The 17367-nt window shown below is 41.0% G+C and overlaps 2 protein-coding genes across 5 annotated transcripts in view; one reads left to right on the top strand and one right to left on the bottom strand.

The window, feature by feature from the left end:
• MACROD2 (mono-ADP ribosylhydrolase 2) overlaps positions 1-17367 on the top strand; it is an 850453-nt gene that overhangs the window by 99800 nt on the left and 733286 nt on the right. The window lies entirely within an intron of this gene.
• FLRT3 (fibronectin leucine rich transmembrane protein 3) lies at positions 1249-12874 on the bottom strand. Its single transcript, XM_059467309.1, has 3 exons — positions 12746-12874; positions 4845-5576; positions 1249-3757 (listed from the first exon to the last, which is right to left on the bottom strand). Exon 3 carries the CDS (start codon positions 3710-3712, stop codon positions 1763-1765), a length of 1950 nt encoding a protein of 649 aa, XP_059323292.1. The 5' UTR covers positions 3713-3757; positions 4845-5576; positions 12746-12874; the 3' UTR covers positions 1249-1762.

Raw genomic sequence — 17367 nt, 5'->3', positions numbered from 1 at the left:
TCTCATTCTTTACTGCTCTTAAAGAAACATACAGGCCAAGCACCACTAAAATTCTCATAGAATTAAACTGCATTTGGTATACATTCCTTATGGTCTGAGATATTATCTGAAGTATTAAATTTTTCATTTGCTGTTTCTTTTAAAAAATCCCTGTACTTCAGAGGGTTCCTTCCCTCCCTTTCATTGTTCACACTGTTCACTGTTGTGAAAACTTTTTTTCCAAGTGATTAATAATGAAGAAAACCTGCAAGGGTAATACTGTTAACCTGAACACAGAAGCTCATGACCTGAGAAGTAGTAGCTTCCGAGTGGGTTTCTTATCAGAGCACTGCAGAGGTGCAGCATAATTCTGAAGTAGTTTTTCAGCTTCATTCATGAATAAGACCAGTATTTTTCATAGTTAAGTTATGTATGAAAAGGTGGGTATTTTATTATTTCCTTTTTTCTTAGTTTTTAAAAGCTTGATACACGTAGTGTTGGATCAAGGCACACACAAGACTGGCCAAAGGGCATACAAAGCACTTTGGTTTTTAGTTGAAGAAACAGAATGATTATTGCAACAAAGAGTGGCTTGGGGTTTAAACATAATAGCTCATAGTTCAGCAGGAAGGCAGAAAGAAACATGTTACCTTACAGATTTACCAAGGAATTTCTGGATAACTGTGACAGTAATGGGCAGTATTCCTGACTGTAACAGCATTACACTGAACACAGACTCGTATATGCTTCAGAAGAGCTGCATTCTCCGTTTTTCTGCTCACCTCTGGGACCACAGTTTTTTTAAGACCCTGCACTTACTGCCTTGGGTTTTGTCCTGCTCCCCTTTCTTGTGAAACTGCACTTTCAGCCCTTTTTCTTTTCAAAGCAGTTTCGAAGTGTTGCCTGCCCTTGTCTCCCAAATGCCAGTGAGCATCCATTTTGCCTGTAATATACAGACCACTGACTCTGATAACCAAAAAACTATTCCTGAACTGTATCTACCCCTTTGGTTTGTAGAGCCTACCTTTTTTTTTTTTTTAATTATTTGTTTGGAATTTGGTTTTGCTTTCCTCTAGGGATTATGGGATTTTTTAAACACTTGCCAAAAGCTTCAGTCTCATGCATATCATCAATTTGCTTGTTCTCATTTAAACTGGATTTCACCACTGTTGAATGGATATATCCAGACAGCTGATATTGCCCATTACTACACACATTTTTGTTTATTGAATATTGTTGTGGTTTACAGATTTAATAGACCCAACACTGGAAGTTCTGTGAGTTTTTTGTAGCCATTTTTGCTCTTCCTGACTTGCCAGGTTCAACATTATTTTATTGATACCAAAGTGAAAAATGACCTGTGCTTACACTTACAAGGATCTCAGATGAATGTTCTGACTGCTCAACACGGCAAGAAAATTCACTTTCACAGTCAACAAGTCATCTTACTCAGTAGAACACAAAAGTTAAATGGTCTGTAACTTCAATATTAGCAAGGAAAATACAGTACAAATTACTAAAAAATACTAAAATATAGAATTGTGGTCAGGTATCCCCACTACATTAATCGCAGCAGTAGCCTGAAATTTGAAACTTTTAATAAAAAGTTCTTAAATATAAATTATATGGCAAATGTACAGTACATTGCTTTGTCAGTCTTTTAATCCAGTGTTTTGCAGTAGAACAGCAACTGTTAAGTCAGTCTTTTCTTGTTTTCTTTAAAAAACAAAACAAACCCAAAAAACCCAACAAAACCCAAACCAGTCTTTCACGTCCCTCAGTATCATGAGTGTGAATGATCTGAATCTGGAATACCACTGTCTCTGTAGCTCCTGTTACTACTGCTTTCACTGTGGCTGTTCTTGTACAGATTCATGCCATTAGGTGGGAAAATGGTGTGTATTACAAACTCCTCCTTGGACACTTGGTCACTGGTAATTGGTATCATCTGGAAAGAAGTCTCCCTGATTTCCAAGATGGAGTTATCCTTCTTGGTTCCCGCTTCGGCATAGTCGTCTTTTCTCCGGCGTCCCTTGCTGTAGGTGCAGTTCCGGGAGAACAGGGACCCGTTTCTGTGCACGTACCAGCAGACCAGGGCCAGCAGCCCTATGGCCACCAGCGCCACCACGCCGCCGATGATGGCGGCCAAGGGCAAGCTGGAGTTTTTGTAAGGTTCTTTCTCCTGCTCCCGGTTGAGGGTGGTGGTAGGGTTGTACATTTTCAGAGGCGCCGTCTCGGTCTCGATGCACTCGGGTGTTTCGTCGGAGAGATAGATGTTGCTGGTTTCCATGGGAACCATGCACACTCGGTACGGCGACTCCGGTTCGAGAGCCGTGAGCAAATAGTCGCTTCTGTCGCCTGTAACTATAGTTTCAGTTATAGATCCAAAGGCAGGGCTGTGGCCCATCTTGAGCCAGCTCAGTCTCAAAGCAGTCATGGGTAGTGCAACTTTCCAGGAGATGTGGATGGTCTCCGTGCTTACGGATTTCACAAATATTGTAATGATTTTGCGTACCGGGCTCACCGTGGTTCTGTAGTTTTTATTTAGGTTGGGAGTCTTGATATCTGGTTGTTTGGTCACAGAAATGGGCCAGTGTCCCTGGGCTGGGTATAACGTGTTTGGTACTGCAGTAGTGATTTGGACGGTGCTTATCACGCTATCGTCCTTACAGTCAAACAGGTCTGCGCTGAGGTCTTTGATAGCCATCCCACGTACTTTTTCTGGTGCCTGACACATCAGTCCACGTACGTTCACTTTCAAAGGCAGTGACTGTAACCAGTCACGCACCCATTTCATTTTGCACCCGCAGTGCCAGGGGTTGTTGCGAAGAAAAAGTTGAGTGATGTTGTCCAGGTCATCAAAGACACCCTGAGGTAAATTGCTGAGATTGTTATTGGACATATCTAGTCGGTACAATTGCCGTAAGTAAGAGAAAGCATTGGGTGGCACGCGGTTGATGTGGTTTTCTTGGAGATAAAGCTTTCTTAGGTTTGTTCCCGGCAGATTCACCGGTGCAGCTGTGAGTGAATTGCGGACCAATGACAATTCCGTAAGATTGACTAGATTAATGAAGACTTTGTCTCCTAATCCATGATTATTTAGAAGATTTCCATCTAAAACAAGGCGTTTTAGATTTGTAAGGTCTTGAAGGGACAGCTCAGAAATTGTGGAAATGCGATTATCATCCAAGCGTAGCTCTTCTATGGTTTTAGGCAAACCCCAGGGAATGGTGCTAAGGTGATTTCGAGAGAGAAAAAGAAGTCTGAGATAGATGTTGTCCCGGAAAGCTCCATCCTCGATGCTAACGGCAGAAACAGAATTATCATCCAAATGCAGTTCTTCCAGATAAGGAATTTTTGAAAGTGAATCATAAGTAATGGTCCTTATATTGTTCTCCTGCAAATGCAGTTCCTTAATGTACTTAGGGAGGTTAGTGGGGAATTCATCTAGGCTGTTGCGGTATAAATATATTCTTTCCACCCTAAGCAAGTTCTTCAGTTCTGAAGGAATCCCAGCATTATTTATTTGATTGTTCTGAAGGAAGAGGGTGGTTGCATCCTCTGGGATTCCTGTAGGAATAGACGTCAAATCGCGATCATTACAATATATGAAACCCACATCACAGCGACACACTGAAGGGCATGATTTGGCACTAACAGAATAAGGTGCCATGTCAAGTAACAGCCCTATTTTAGTCCAAACTAGGAAGATGCTCCAGGTAACACTAATCATGGTCAGGAATGATGAGATTTCTATACAGTTCTGATCTTCAACAATCTAAAAAAACCAAACAAACAAAATTATCCAGATCATCAGTGAAGAAACCGCAATAAAAAAAATCAACATTACAGAAGACATCTGAAACACACATTAAGCCAAAATTCAAGTGCGTAGGTGCATTTTACTCTCTTTTCCTTACATCAATAATTCTACTTCTTGTACTCATTCAATTAACTAAATAGGTTATTCTGCATAGTGATTGAAAATAATATAATCAAGTATGCCTGATCTGTGAATTATTTTGCTTAAGCAACAAGACTCTTTCTAAGGATTCCTTCCTATTTCATGTGTACTGACAATCTTTGTTCACAGATACCAGATAAGAACGGAACAGAAGTCACACCAGAGTTCAAGTAAATCATTCTATATCTGAAAGATAAGAAGTAATTCCTAAGCCAGCTAACTTCCTCAGGAGCCCTTAAGTGAACTATAAAACCCTTACCAAACCCACAAGTCTAGTGGTAGCTATTTCAGAAGTTCAAAAAAAGCCCTAAAAGCAAAGCATAAAATGCAGATAAAAGTGAGGGCCAGTGAAGATATTTTCCCAAGTCTTCCCCAGTGCTCAGCTTCACAGTGTGTAACTCAAAAACACTGTAGACTATTTTTCTTGGTTTTCAAGCTTAAGTGACTGCTCAGAAAGGTGAATGTTACAACTGGCAGGTAGCTGGTAGAGCTATGGCTTTCTAGCTCACTGGATGAAATATTTCATTACATGCTTAATTTCATGTTTAAATATTTGTCATTCTCAAAAGTCGTCTTACTAAGTAGCACACTCATAAGAGTCTATTTGGCAGGTTTAACCACGTTTTCCCCTCTTATTACTAGCATAGTAGAAATTAACTCTTGAGACTGAGATTGTACTTTGCATTGGTAGTGTGTTTGTACACTGAGCTCAGGTATTTAGCATTTTTATAGCTTTTAAGACAACATAATTCAATTACCATTGTAATTAGGGTTGTGAGAACTCCTGCAAGATGACCTATGCATTAAGCAGTGTCATGACCTTTTCTCTTACGGGTTCATATATTAATTGAACTTTATTCTCAGAGGCATGAAAAGGAAAATGAATTTATATTGATCCTACCGTATTTAAAGGTATGAGTAAATTTTGTGCTTGAGGATATCCAGTGAAGGGATGTCTTTCTGCCCAGTCACTCTTATGGTTTACTCCATGAAGCAGTTTTCTCTTGATGGTGTTTACTCAGATGCTCCTTGGTGGTGGTGGTGTTTCCTGGCTCCTGGCACGATACTCAATGAGCATTCCAACCAAGATTTATCATGGTACATAAGCACACCAGGCCCCAGTGTAGAAAAGCTTCAGCTTCCTTCTATTTTAGTCCTCATGTAAAGTCTGTGAATGAAGAGCCTCTTTTGTTTCCTTTAATGCCTTTAGCAGGAATTACTTTCTTTGTAACTCTTACAAACTCTTCTGTGCAGCGTAGTAGTCAGAGGAGGGAACTGCAGTGCCGCGTGATAGAAACCATTCATTATGCTGAGGACTGCAGCCTCTTCAGGTCAGGAAAGGGATGCTTTTCCTATCCAGAATTATCCAAGTATGACCTTTGTACAGTAGCTACATCCTGATACATCCACACCTCTTTCAGAGAAACGTTTTCCAACTCTCACTTTTTAATGCTCCTTCCAAATTTGTAATGCAGTAAAAGAATTCCTCCTGTGCTGCAAGAATGCAAGTTACTTTACCACAGAAACATCAGGCAATTCAGATGGTTTTCTTCATTATAAAAAACCCCCACAAAAATATGAATTCCTTCCCAGAAAACTCCCCTTTGAAAGCTTTCCTCGAACTCCTAATGTCCTGCAAAAATAAAAACAAAAAAATTGGAATTAATAACAACTGGTGCATACTAGTTTTAAGGGTTGCATCCCCTGTACATGAGTAGCACACCTTGTTTCCCCAGGGCATTGGTATTTCAGCAAAAGCCACAGAGCTCTTTCAAAAATGTTTTGCTGTGTAGTTTAATGTTACTGCAGTTTTGCTGGAACTGTATTTTCCCTTATTTTAATAGAAAAATAAGGCAAAGAGTAATAAAATATTTGTAAATTAAGTTTTTCATCTTATGTCAAATGCTAGTGTTACCTCCTTAGAGAAGAACAAAATGGTTGCTTTTGTGTTCCTGGCAAATAGATGATCTCCTTGGTTTTAAGTGTAAAAGGAGCTAATTGCTCTTCACTAGCTACTGTGTGAATATATTGTATGAATATATTTCCCACTTGCAGCATGTTGATTCTGAGCTAGGGACTAGCCAGGCATCTGTGTCTGATTTTTGGCAATACATAGGTGGGTTTAGTCTGTAAATTTTCTAAAAATATTATTTCTTTCCTTTGTATTTCTTACAGAAGACTGTTTTTTAAACAGCATTTTAACTTGGGCTACTTCATATCACTACTGCATAAAACATCCAGTGAGATACCAAGTCCCCAGCGTGTCTGTAGGTAGCATGTCTGAAATAAAAGTGGTTAAATCGGAAATGAAACAAATCCTTAATGTGTACTTGCTTTTCCCTTTTGTGACATCACATTTGTCCAAGGGACCAAGCACGATCCTTGGAACCAAAGCACTTGGCAGGAACAGTGTGCTGAGTAATGCTTGCTTAGTTGCCTTCCTGGGAGCAAAACTAGAGCATCTTCTGCTCCTCTGTAAAATACCTGACCTAAACACAAACACTCTGTGTTTTAAAAATGTCTTTTGCAATTTGTAGCAGGTCTGTTATGAAACAGGCCAGTCATACTCCTTACAGCAACACAGAATATGCAGTGATATATTTAAATAGATACAAATTCTGCTGCTCTTTTTCATAGCAAAATGTTAACCATAAAAAAAACCCAAAGCCCCCCATTTGAGAGATGGTGTGAGTACCCAGTGAGGGAGTGGAAAAGACTCTTCTCTCCTGCTGCTGCTTTTGTGCTCCTCTGAGCTTTGTTTTCAGAATCTTGTTTTCAGCAGTTGCCCAATGAAAAAAAGAAAAGAACTCAAAATAAGAGACCCCCACGGTGGCATAAATAAGTATTTTTATGTATGCTTTATTTAAGGCAAAAAAACAGTCTATGTGGCCACATTTTAAATAGAAGGGAATGCATGTTTAGTGGTAACTTATGTAATTTGGGTAAATTATATAATCATTATGAAATGGAACAAAAAAGCTCTGTATTCTTCCAGTGTCTAGTTTTCTTGCTCTGTATTACTCAAGTGTTTTGGGGAAAGAAGCCCAGGCCCTATTCCTAAAACTTTGAAATAAAGAGCAACTTAACAGCTGTAGAAAAAAATGGTGTCTCTTAGGAACTAATGTGAAGTCATGATAGAAGGTATTTTCTGGAAGGGTATGGTGAAATAGGAATATAAATTCCTTTAATAGGCCTTTGAAGGCTACAATAACTTTTAAGTACTTAAAATCATAAATTTTCTTTAGAACTCGGAGCTGTAAAAAACTTGTTAGTATTAAGCAAAACGTTGGCTCTAGTATGCATACATTACATAGATACATGCACACAGCAAGTTCATTTATTTTACCTTTCTAGCACATAAACTGTTTCCTCTGTGCTTCATTTGATAAGTCATCTCTTCATTTATTGCCACTATTATAATAGCAGTAATGTGTAGGATTAAAATGAAAGCACTAAAGCTCATTAAGTTCCTGGAATTTTTTTTTATCCCTTCTCTCAAAATTACATGAAAACAAGAGCAAGAAAAAGAAAAGGTCTCTTTGGAGAAGATGACACTGTTTCAAAAATGTGGATTAAGACCATACCCCCCACTCCCTTTTCTAAACTTAGAATAGTTTTCTTCAGGTCTTGATTGTTTGATAACTTGCACTTCCCTTTTATATCTCAAGCTACAGCTGAAAACAATGTTTTTGCATATCAAAGGCTCCAGTGATCTGTCTGCAGAGAAGAAGGGAATCGTGCTGCCATGCTCCAGCTTTCCCCTTCTTGAGCTGTCTAAATATTCCCTGACACCAAGTCATTATAGCTGATCGGGCAGGATGAAAAGAAAAGTGACCCCCACTGGTACGGACACTGTGGCCAGGTTTCTGCAGCATCAGATTGGGAGGCTTCATGGACACATGGTTTTGAAAGAAGCCATTATTTTGGAGCAGACCAGATTTTAGAAACTGTGCTGATAATTTTTAAATGCAAAAAAAAAAAAATCGGTCCTTGTTTTTTGGTGACAAAAGTAACACTGGAAAAATTGAACAGCAGCCTTTTTGCTCTTTATTCCAAATTCAATATTTGAATTTAAGTTTTCCTCAACTTTCTGAACCACATGGTTAAATTAGTTTTCCTGGGACTGTGTAAGTTAGTGAATTACTAGAGATATCAGCAATATGTGGACTTATTGCTGTGGTACAGCAAAAGTTTTATCATCTCATTTGAAAATGTTCAACATAAGTTGAGCTATTAAAAAAACCCCCAAAAAAGTACATAAGAAGCACATTGTATTTAACCTGAAGTATGGAGTCCAGCTGCACTCAATGTACTGTAGGCAGGCAATGGCTTAACAAAATAAATAATTTTGGTATATTTGAAAAGTTGGGATTTTTTCTAAAAACAGTGTCAAAGATTTCTTTCCAAGTTAATAGAAAATGTGAATAAAATCAAGACCTGCCTCACTTGAGGTCACACAATGCTTATTTGAATTTCTAATCTACCTCTGTGTTCTCCAGCAGTAACTCTGGTAGCTCAGTGGCTTCTTTCTTACCATCAAAGTAACAGAGGAAAGGGAAACTACTAGGTATTTTTAGGTTGTAAAAGACAAAACGATTATTCAAAGCCACCATTAGAATGTACATACTTGATAAGCCAATTTGCTTAACCACTGTACTTGTATTCCAGAAGTAGCTCTGTATTGGTTTAGAATCTGAAGCATACTGGAAACACAAAATGTGCTTATTTTTTAAAATACTTGTGAAGTCCATCTACTGCTTATATAGTCAGTTGTGCTTACAAAGGTCATGCTGCAGCTTAAACAGCTTCACCAACTTTTTTTTCTTTTTTTTAAAGAAGTTCCACAGTGCTAATCTAGACTTAAAACAATGTCCACACTTTGTTTTCTTTAAGTGTATTACTCAGGGTTAGTTGATAGTGACAGCAAAATGCTTTCTAAGCAGTCTGTCTAGGAGCTGCAATTTCCACGATCATTGCATTTCAGGAAGGTGCCCCAGCCTTTTGTTTGGTGCTAGGCAAGCAGAAGGTCCTCTAGCTGTCTGTGCAAGGGGTAAAAAATGCAAAGGAGTTTGTTAAAGTGAGAGTGAGCCCTTCGGTCAGACTGTAGCACTGCCTGTTAGTGAAATTTCTTGGTGTTTTTTGTTGGAGATTTCATTTACTTGCAGAAAACTTGCTCCCACTTCTTGTGCAGTAGGAATAATACTGCTGGTGTCTTATTCAGTCCAACTCAAGTGTCCTAAAAAATGCAAATTGTTACGTGATCTTCCCTCAAATGCAAGTAAATCTGACTTAGAAATGAATTCTGAGTAAAAGCTTGACTCCACACCCAAGATCAGCCAAACCTGTATTTGCTGTAGAGGATGGAAATGAACTATGAGTGCCTCTCTTCTGAAGTTTACTTCTAAAATGTTTCCTAGTTTTGAAGATGCTGGGTTGAAAAGACCCAGACTATTACTCTATTCCTTCTCACTCTGTTGTTTTGACTGCTCTGCTGCACGTTAAGAAAACACTTTGAGGGGGAGATCTTTTGCAAAGGATTGTTGGTTTGTGTTTTAGTGCTCTTTCAGTTTAGCCAATTATGGCTTCTAGGTTTTCTTTTTGAGAGCTGCTGCTGAGGTAACTTGTCTGGGCATTAAATAAAAGAATAGAGAACAAATGCTGCCATTGTTTCAAGGGAAAAAAAATCTGGTTTTCCCCTCTTGACAAGTTTAGGTAGAATTATACCTGATAGGGAGTTTCTGGCACAAAACTCCTGACATGTAAAAACATTATTTTAACACTAGATAAAGTTTCAGTAGTTTTGTTTCTTTGCTTTTAAATAAGTTGTTTGCTCATCTCCTGATTATTAAGTTTGCTCCTCAAAAAATTAGAAAAAACACGAAGCTGTAAGAATGTTTGGCTTCTTACAGCTCATGAAAGGCACAAGAGAGTCAGTGATGCCATAAGATATGCACTGAACACTTTTCAACATTCCTGCCCTGAGTGGTATTTGGCTGCTTTTAAAAAGAAATGTAAGCAATCACATATTAATTCTTCTGTGCACTCCTGTGCTTTGAAGTGATTAAGGAAAAAACTTAAGAGCTAACTAGCCATTAGCTCCATGCTTCCTGCTCCAAGGAGACAAAGATGGCCATCTCCCAACTGAAGCCACTTCAAATAACTGCAACTGCAAAGTTTGCAAACTCCAGCAATTGCTTGGATTAGTCACCATTGCCTTACACAATATCAGACAACTTTTAGCTACTGGTGACAGAGGAAAAAGCCCAAACCAAAACAAACCCCACAAACCCCAACCCAGAAACTCATCTTTATTTCGTTCTTCCTGTAAAATGTATCCACTTTATTTCTGGAGATCAAAGCTCGCTGTGAGTTTACTACAGAGTTTTTTGCCCACTGGGGGGTGGTACATGCTACAAAACCTGTGCTTTTAAGAGCCACAAGTCAGATGTTTTTTGCTGCTGTCCAGTCTTCTCTGCTTTAATTACAACAAAGTCTCCCGTTGAGAAAAACAGAGGCAGCTTGCAAAGGAGGGAGTTAAAAAATTTATTAAAAAAATAAAATAAATCACTCTTCTAGAGAGTTTAAAGAATTTCCCATGCTGATTACTTGCAATATTTATCTGGTTGTTCTCCAGTTAAAAGGGTACAAGTGTACAAAAAAAAAAAAAAAGAGAATTAGCATTTTAAATATATTCCAAGGGCTGTCACTGTTTCTGGTATACAGGAGGAGCACAGAAGACAGGAAAAAATACAGCTTTTAGAAGTGATTAAATGTGGATGGAAAAATAAAAAAGCTTGATAGCAGCATGAAGTAGGATTAGAATAAACCCAGTGTATTTCAAGATAATTGGCTTTCTGTAAACCCAGGTATACCTTTTGTTTATGAAATATCTGAAACCCTATCTTAAACAGGGCTGTATTGTATGGGTTTGGAATAAATTAAAGGAAACTTGAAGGTGGGTTTTCTTTTGAGGGAGGGAAGGGCACTGAAAGCTCTTGAGTATGACCTAATGCGTGGCATATATCGACAAGGAAAACACAGACTGATCTTCTTTCTGTTTAATAGCAAATAATTATTTTCTTTATACACTTTAATTGACAAATGCATTTTCCAGTCTAATTCAAAGAAATGTTCATTAAGATGCCATATCCCCAGGCAATAGATGGTGAGCATAACTGATGCTTCTATCTTTTTGGGCAGTATGTTTTAGACAAGGAAATTGGGGTCAGGATAATGAACTGTTTTTTAAAGTCTGAACATTTTCAGCCTCTTTGTATAAAAGATATACACGGAAATGCAAAATGTGAATCTTCATGTTTCAAAGAGGCAAAGAGAAAATGCATTCAGCTAATGTGCAGGAATAAGATTGAACTGTAAAGTAATTCTGCATTTTGGTGTGAATCTGGTGTAGAAAATACTCCACTGTACTCTGTTAACTGACCAGAACTGATCCCTTGCAGAAGGGAAGCGACTTGCCTTCAGCCCGAATGAATAACCCGTCGGTAACAGCATTCCATGAATTAGTTAATTACACACACTCGTCCTCGCGTTTGCAACACTCCTTGCAACTTTGCCTGGATGTGCCAGGGTTGAGCTCAAACCCCTCTGCGGTCTGAGAGATTAAAATTGAGGCAACCTCAAAGAGCAGGACTGAGCCAGAAAGGCAGCTGTCTGTGCAAGAGCTGAGCTTTTATTCACCAAGGGGATGAGCTTGGAAACTAAGCAGGAATCCAAAAAAAGAACCAGCCAACCAACCCCAAAATCAAAAAGCTGTGCCTGCTTGCTGTGAGCTATGGCAGATGCTGGAAGCAGGACCACTACGTTGGGAAATGCAGGAATACTTGGGCTCTGCCTGATCAACTAAGTTGCAGCTTCTAATTGCATTTGAGGAAAAGAGCTAAGACCAAAAGATTTGGGCATATCCAGCAGACGTGAAACGATTTTTGAGGTCAGAATCACGTAGAGATGAGGTGTGCAACGAAGTACGTAGCGAATTATTTATTTGCAAGCCATTTATAAATTAATTAGCTGTGCCTATACGAGGGCACACAATCACTTAATACACTGAAAACAGCTGAAAAGTTGATTAGGACTAGGCGAGCACCTATGGAACGGCAGGAGGATTATGAGCCAGCTCTTCTTCCCAAAGAAAGTGGGGCGTCGGGGCGGGAATTTGGGCCTGTTGCATTCTTTCTGTGCAACCATTTTGTTGCCCATCTTCTCGCCCGCAGACTTTGTGGTGCGGGGGACAGCGCTGCGCAGGGGCGCGAACGCATCGCCTCGAATTTTTTTTTTTTTTTTTTTCCTTTTAAATAGATGCAGCAAGAAGGGGATGGAGGGAGGGGGAAGTTTCCCAGCCGTGGGAGCGATGCGGGGTACGCGCAGGAGCATCCCCCACCATCGGCGTTCGAACGCGCGGCCGGGGTCCCAGCGCCGCGGGCGCTGCTCTGCGGGTCCCCCCGCGCTGCTCTCCGCCCCCGCGCACGCAGGCAGGGCGGCTTCGCGCTACCTCCTTCTCCGGGGGCCGGGGCAGCGCCGGCACCGCACGCCCAGCCTGGGGAACCCCCGGCTCCGCTCCAGATGTGCGGGCTAAGCCCGCTGCGCTCCTGCGCACCCCGCCGGGAGGGAGGGCGAGCGGGCGGGCTCTCCCCGCCGCAGCGCCGTGCCCGCACTCCGCGCCGGGAGGCGGCTGGCGGTGCGGGGAGCGCGCCCAAACTTCCCTCTACCTCCTCCTCTTTCTCCGCATCCCCCCGAGCCGCGCAAGTCCCGCGGAGGACAAGAAGCGGTTCATGCCGCGCTTACCTGCGGAGCGGCGCGGGGAGGGGCGGTGCGGTGGCGGCGGTGCTCCGGGAGCGGAGCGCGGTGCGGAGCGGGCGCTGCGCTGTGGCGGGGCGGCCGCGGACGGAGCTCGGCGCGCGCCCCTCAAGTCGCGGCGGCAGCGGCGGAGCCGCGGGGGCGGGGCCGGACGTCACGGGGGGCGGGGCCGGGGCGGGGCGCGGCGCGGGACGGCCGCTAGGGGGAGCAGCAGGCGGCGCCACCGGCCCGCCGGCCGCGCAGGGGGCGTCGGGGGCGGACGTGGCGCCTCAGCCCCGCTCCGGGGGCAGAGGTTTAAAACTATTGCTTTAGCCTGTTCTTGACGTGGCAGGGAAGCGATGGTGCCGCTGGTGGCCGTGCCGGGAGCGGGGTGGCTCCCCTTCATGCCCCAGTTCGTGCCCCAGTTCATCTCCCGGTGCCCGGTTTTGGGCTGGGCAGGTGATCCCGGTTCTCTGGTTTTGGGTCCAAGGAGCAGGACAGGCCGCGAGTTTCACGAAACACAAACAAAATTTAAAAATATTAAATTTAAATTTATTTGCGTTTAAAGCACAAATAAATGAATAAATTTTCTCAGTTCCAGTCACCACATGGCTGTGGGTGCTGTCGCTGGCTCCCCTGGCATCTCCCCGGCTGTGGCGCTTCATGTAAAGCATTGCAGGCTATGGCAGTTTTGGGGAATTTGAGGGTTTTCCCGAGGTCACTCCTTTGGAATGATCAAATTGATACGAACTCGCCAGGACATCCCTTATCACGCTCGACAGCACTGAGATTGAGTGGGAACTGTGGCCTGGCCAGGCTGCACTCCTTGGGGATTTGTCCTAAAGTTTCTGCCCTTCAAACACAAGCAGAAATTTATGGTCGTTAAAGGGCAAAGTAGAAAACATCTTCCCCAGGCGTTTTTTCATCAAACCGAGTTTCCTTTACCTGTAGTATTAGGTTTGGCAGATGAGGTTGATGTTTCTGTTGTTTTGATTTTTTAAAAATTTCCCATTGAACGGGATGTCTGCCCCAGCAGACAGCTGCTGCATTCACAAGCATCCCATTCTCTTCATTGGCCGTGCACAAGTGATCTTGGCCACCTCATGCAGGGCCTTGACCAGCCTGTTCTCCAGCACACAGCCAATGTCTGGGGGAAGGCAAACTCCTGAAAACTGGCTCTGCTCATCCCACTTATCCTCCAGTTGTACTTTTTGCTGGTATCAGACTACAAGACCAAGCTCCATTAAAATTTCAAAGAGCTCAACTTCTGTAAATCCTATAGAAACTTCTACATAGGTGCACTGTCTGTGTAAAGTTTGAATACTTTAATTGCTGTTGATCTCTTTTGTCAGAAACAAAACCAGGCAAAAGTGTCAAACTCATCCTTCTCAAGAGGATTTTAATAAATTTTTGAATGCTGCTTGATTGACTTGATACTTAGATATATGAAATGTTATATACATGCTGTATTTATTCAGCTAATTAAAAAAAAACTGGATTGATTTTCTTTTATAAGGAAGGAAAAGGATTTTTTCACTGCCACTTCAATTCTAATCTTTCCCTGAGGAGAGCAAAAACTAATAATAAATTGACTTCAGGTTAAGGTGCAATTGTCTGTATTGATAATCCTGGCAGTGAGCTGTGTCCTAACCAGCTCAGAATAATCATCTGTATTGCATATACATCTTAATGCATATCTGGCACATTATAGGCATATGGATATATATGTACATGTATTATATGAACATATCATACATCTGGTGCTACAGCATGCCCCTGTCTCATCATGTGGGACAGAATAGTGGGCTCTGGAAATGCTAAGACTTGGGAAATGTTGCACCTATCCTGTTTTTTTTTTTTTTTTTTTTTTGTTTTTTTTTTAACTGAGATTCCTTAAAGGTTATAGTAGTATTTTTCAAAAACTTTGTCTATTTGGTACTTCTCAAGCTGTATTACGTAAGAGATTCCAGGCTTATGTTGCTGTGCCATGTTGCTAAGCCTTCACACAGATCTGTGGGATGCTTATAAAAGATGTATATGGTACTCATCCAGCTATCTCTCAGCTTAATTCCAAGGCTGGCCCAGTGCTTATGGCACTGGTTAGAAATTACAGTACGTGTTCCTAGAGAATTCCAAAGGGCATGTCAAAAATAATTACATTTCACCCGGTCACAGCTGCTCTGGAGTACTGAAAGGTCTTTAATGTGCTGTTGCAAACAGATTTTTGACTGTGTTATTTTATGCAAACTCCATAAATATACTTCTTCAGAAGGTGGGTAGCCTTTAAAATGCTCTCCACAAAAAAATATCTTGTACATGGAGTTCTTGACCACGTTCTCCATCCTTTTCTTAAAATGTAGGAATTCAAGGTGTCTTCAGTTCCAAGAGAATGGAGAAGTTCTGTTACCAAGGATGGAGCTACTCATATGTTGGGAATAAAAATATGAATATTTAACACACAGGCGTGTGTGTATATTCCTAGGCGTGCCAAAGCCTAGGAATATAATGAGATGTTTTAATTGAATTTTTAAGTTAAAATAATGTTTTACCTGTATTTTGTTTATAGAATTAATTAATGCTCATGACACTGAGATTAAAGTTCTTGTCAGACCTACAGGGAAATTACCTTTTGGAAGACACAGTAATCTTGTTAATGCTTCATGGGCTGAGAGGGTTTAAAAGATGTCGGGTGGGAAATTCAGAGTACTCACACTACATAATGTGTTTCACAGAATTTTATGCAGGTTTATAACATGCTCTTGGAAGGTGCTATTAGGTTAATGTGGAAATGATGATGCCTTTTTTTTTTTTCTTCTCCTAAGCATCCTGATGGTGTGATAAGAATTGAAGTTCTGGGAACTCCCTCAGCCAAGGGTTGACCTGAATGACCCTCCCTGTGACTTGACAGGATTTCTGGATATACTTTGTCCTGCTGTAGATCAGGTTCCAGTCATATACATTTCCAGGCAGGACATTTATGAAATATTGAGAAACCAAACACCTTGACTGGGAAGTGAAATTGAATCTGAGATCACTCATCCTCAGTGAAGGAGAGGGCTGGCTGTCTTCAAGAATCAAAACTGAACCCTTGCTTTGTTGAGCATCTCAAGGACAGGTTTCTGTCAGATAAAGCTGAGAGTAATAGTTTGATATTCAATGGAATAAGCTGAAATGAATGTTAGTGGGTTTTAGCTTCAGGCTTTTATGAGGTTATATTGATTTTCCAAAGCAAGCTGTCCCAAATCCAAGTTAGGCATAGGCTGATTTGTAGAGACATGTAAGGAAAGAGGACGCTGAAATATGAACTTCAGTATGATGCACATCCTGAAAGTTTTCCTGATATTCACTAAGTAGTGTTCCTAAGCAAATACATATTGCCTTTTGTGTTAGACTTCAGTCTTTAAATGATCAGACCCATTTCAGAATTAGAATCCAGTTTTGGATATATTCCTTCCAAGTACAAATGTCTGTCAAATTCAGCTTTCAGCACTGTGTATGTACATGGAGTACCTTGTCAAAGTTGGTGCAGCAGCTCTGTATCAAATGTGTCAAAAATGGGAGTGTAATAATGCAAGACAGTCCACAGCCGAGCTAGAGAGGTATGAAGAGTCTAAAACTAAATACTTATTTAAAAGTTGGTGGGCTCAAGTGTGCTTCTTTCTTTTCCCCTGCGAAAGGAATGTGAGAGGTAATAGTTGTTACTGTGGTTATTTTGTCGCTCTGTCAAGGCCAGGAGGTTAGACCACTGTACCTGTATTTTCTGCCATTCCTCTCTCTTCTCTCCAGGCTTTCTCCCCATTCTTCTTTCCAGCTCTCCTAAACAGCCCCAGGGAAAAGCCCTGTCAACTCAGAAACACTCCTGATGCAATCACATCTGTATTTTCCCTAAGGCAAATAAACAGCTTTGCTTGTGAGATCATGTGCTATGGATAGCAAAATTAAGTAACTTAATAGGGTACTTGAAATTGCAAAGCCTTTGAGTGAGGTATTTATTTTTTATTATTTACAGGACACATTGCAGTGGGTGAAGAAAGCTGACTCTGTAAAGTCCATTCCAGGAAAGTTTGCTCCTAATGCTCAAAGTGAATATTTGTATTTAAAAAGCAATTTCCTCTGTTTGTTAGATGTCAAACCATGAAGCCACCATGACAATATTTTTAGGAGAAACAGTGCTAACTCCTTTGCAGCTATGAAGAACATGGAGTTTTTCCTTGCTTACTTGACAAAGTAAGTAATGCTGTCAGAACACAAGAGACTTTCCTTTTGCTTGATGTGGCTTTGAAAGTGTGTTAAAGGCAGGAAAAATAGTGTTCCTCCAAAACAACCTTGAAAACCTTAGCTGAGATTGTTAGTAATGTCTAGTGTGTGTGAGGAAGAATCCTGTGAAGGAAAAAACCTGCTGTTCTGCCCTCAGGGTAGTTCTGCATTTGCAAATTCACATTTTTATGGATGAGGCCTATACTGAGCTGAACAAAGTGGTAAATGCATTTTTACACCTGCCTCTATAAAAAGGGCTCCAGTAGTACAGAAATACATTAAAAAAAAACTAAAGAAAAAACCAACCTGAAACCTTCTAAAATGGCAGGAAAAAAAAATCTGGTGCAATTTTGGTCTTGGACTCTTTCTTGGAG

The sequence above is a fragment of the Ammospiza nelsoni genome, chromosome 3 (assembly GCF_027579445.1).
Source record: "Ammospiza nelsoni isolate bAmmNel1 chromosome 3, bAmmNel1.pri, whole genome shotgun sequence".
NCBI lineage: Eukaryota > Metazoa > Chordata > Aves > Passeriformes > Passerellidae > Ammospiza > Ammospiza nelsoni.
Note: the sequence above shows the minus strand (reverse complement) of the source record. Positions and strands in the feature narration are given on the sequence as shown.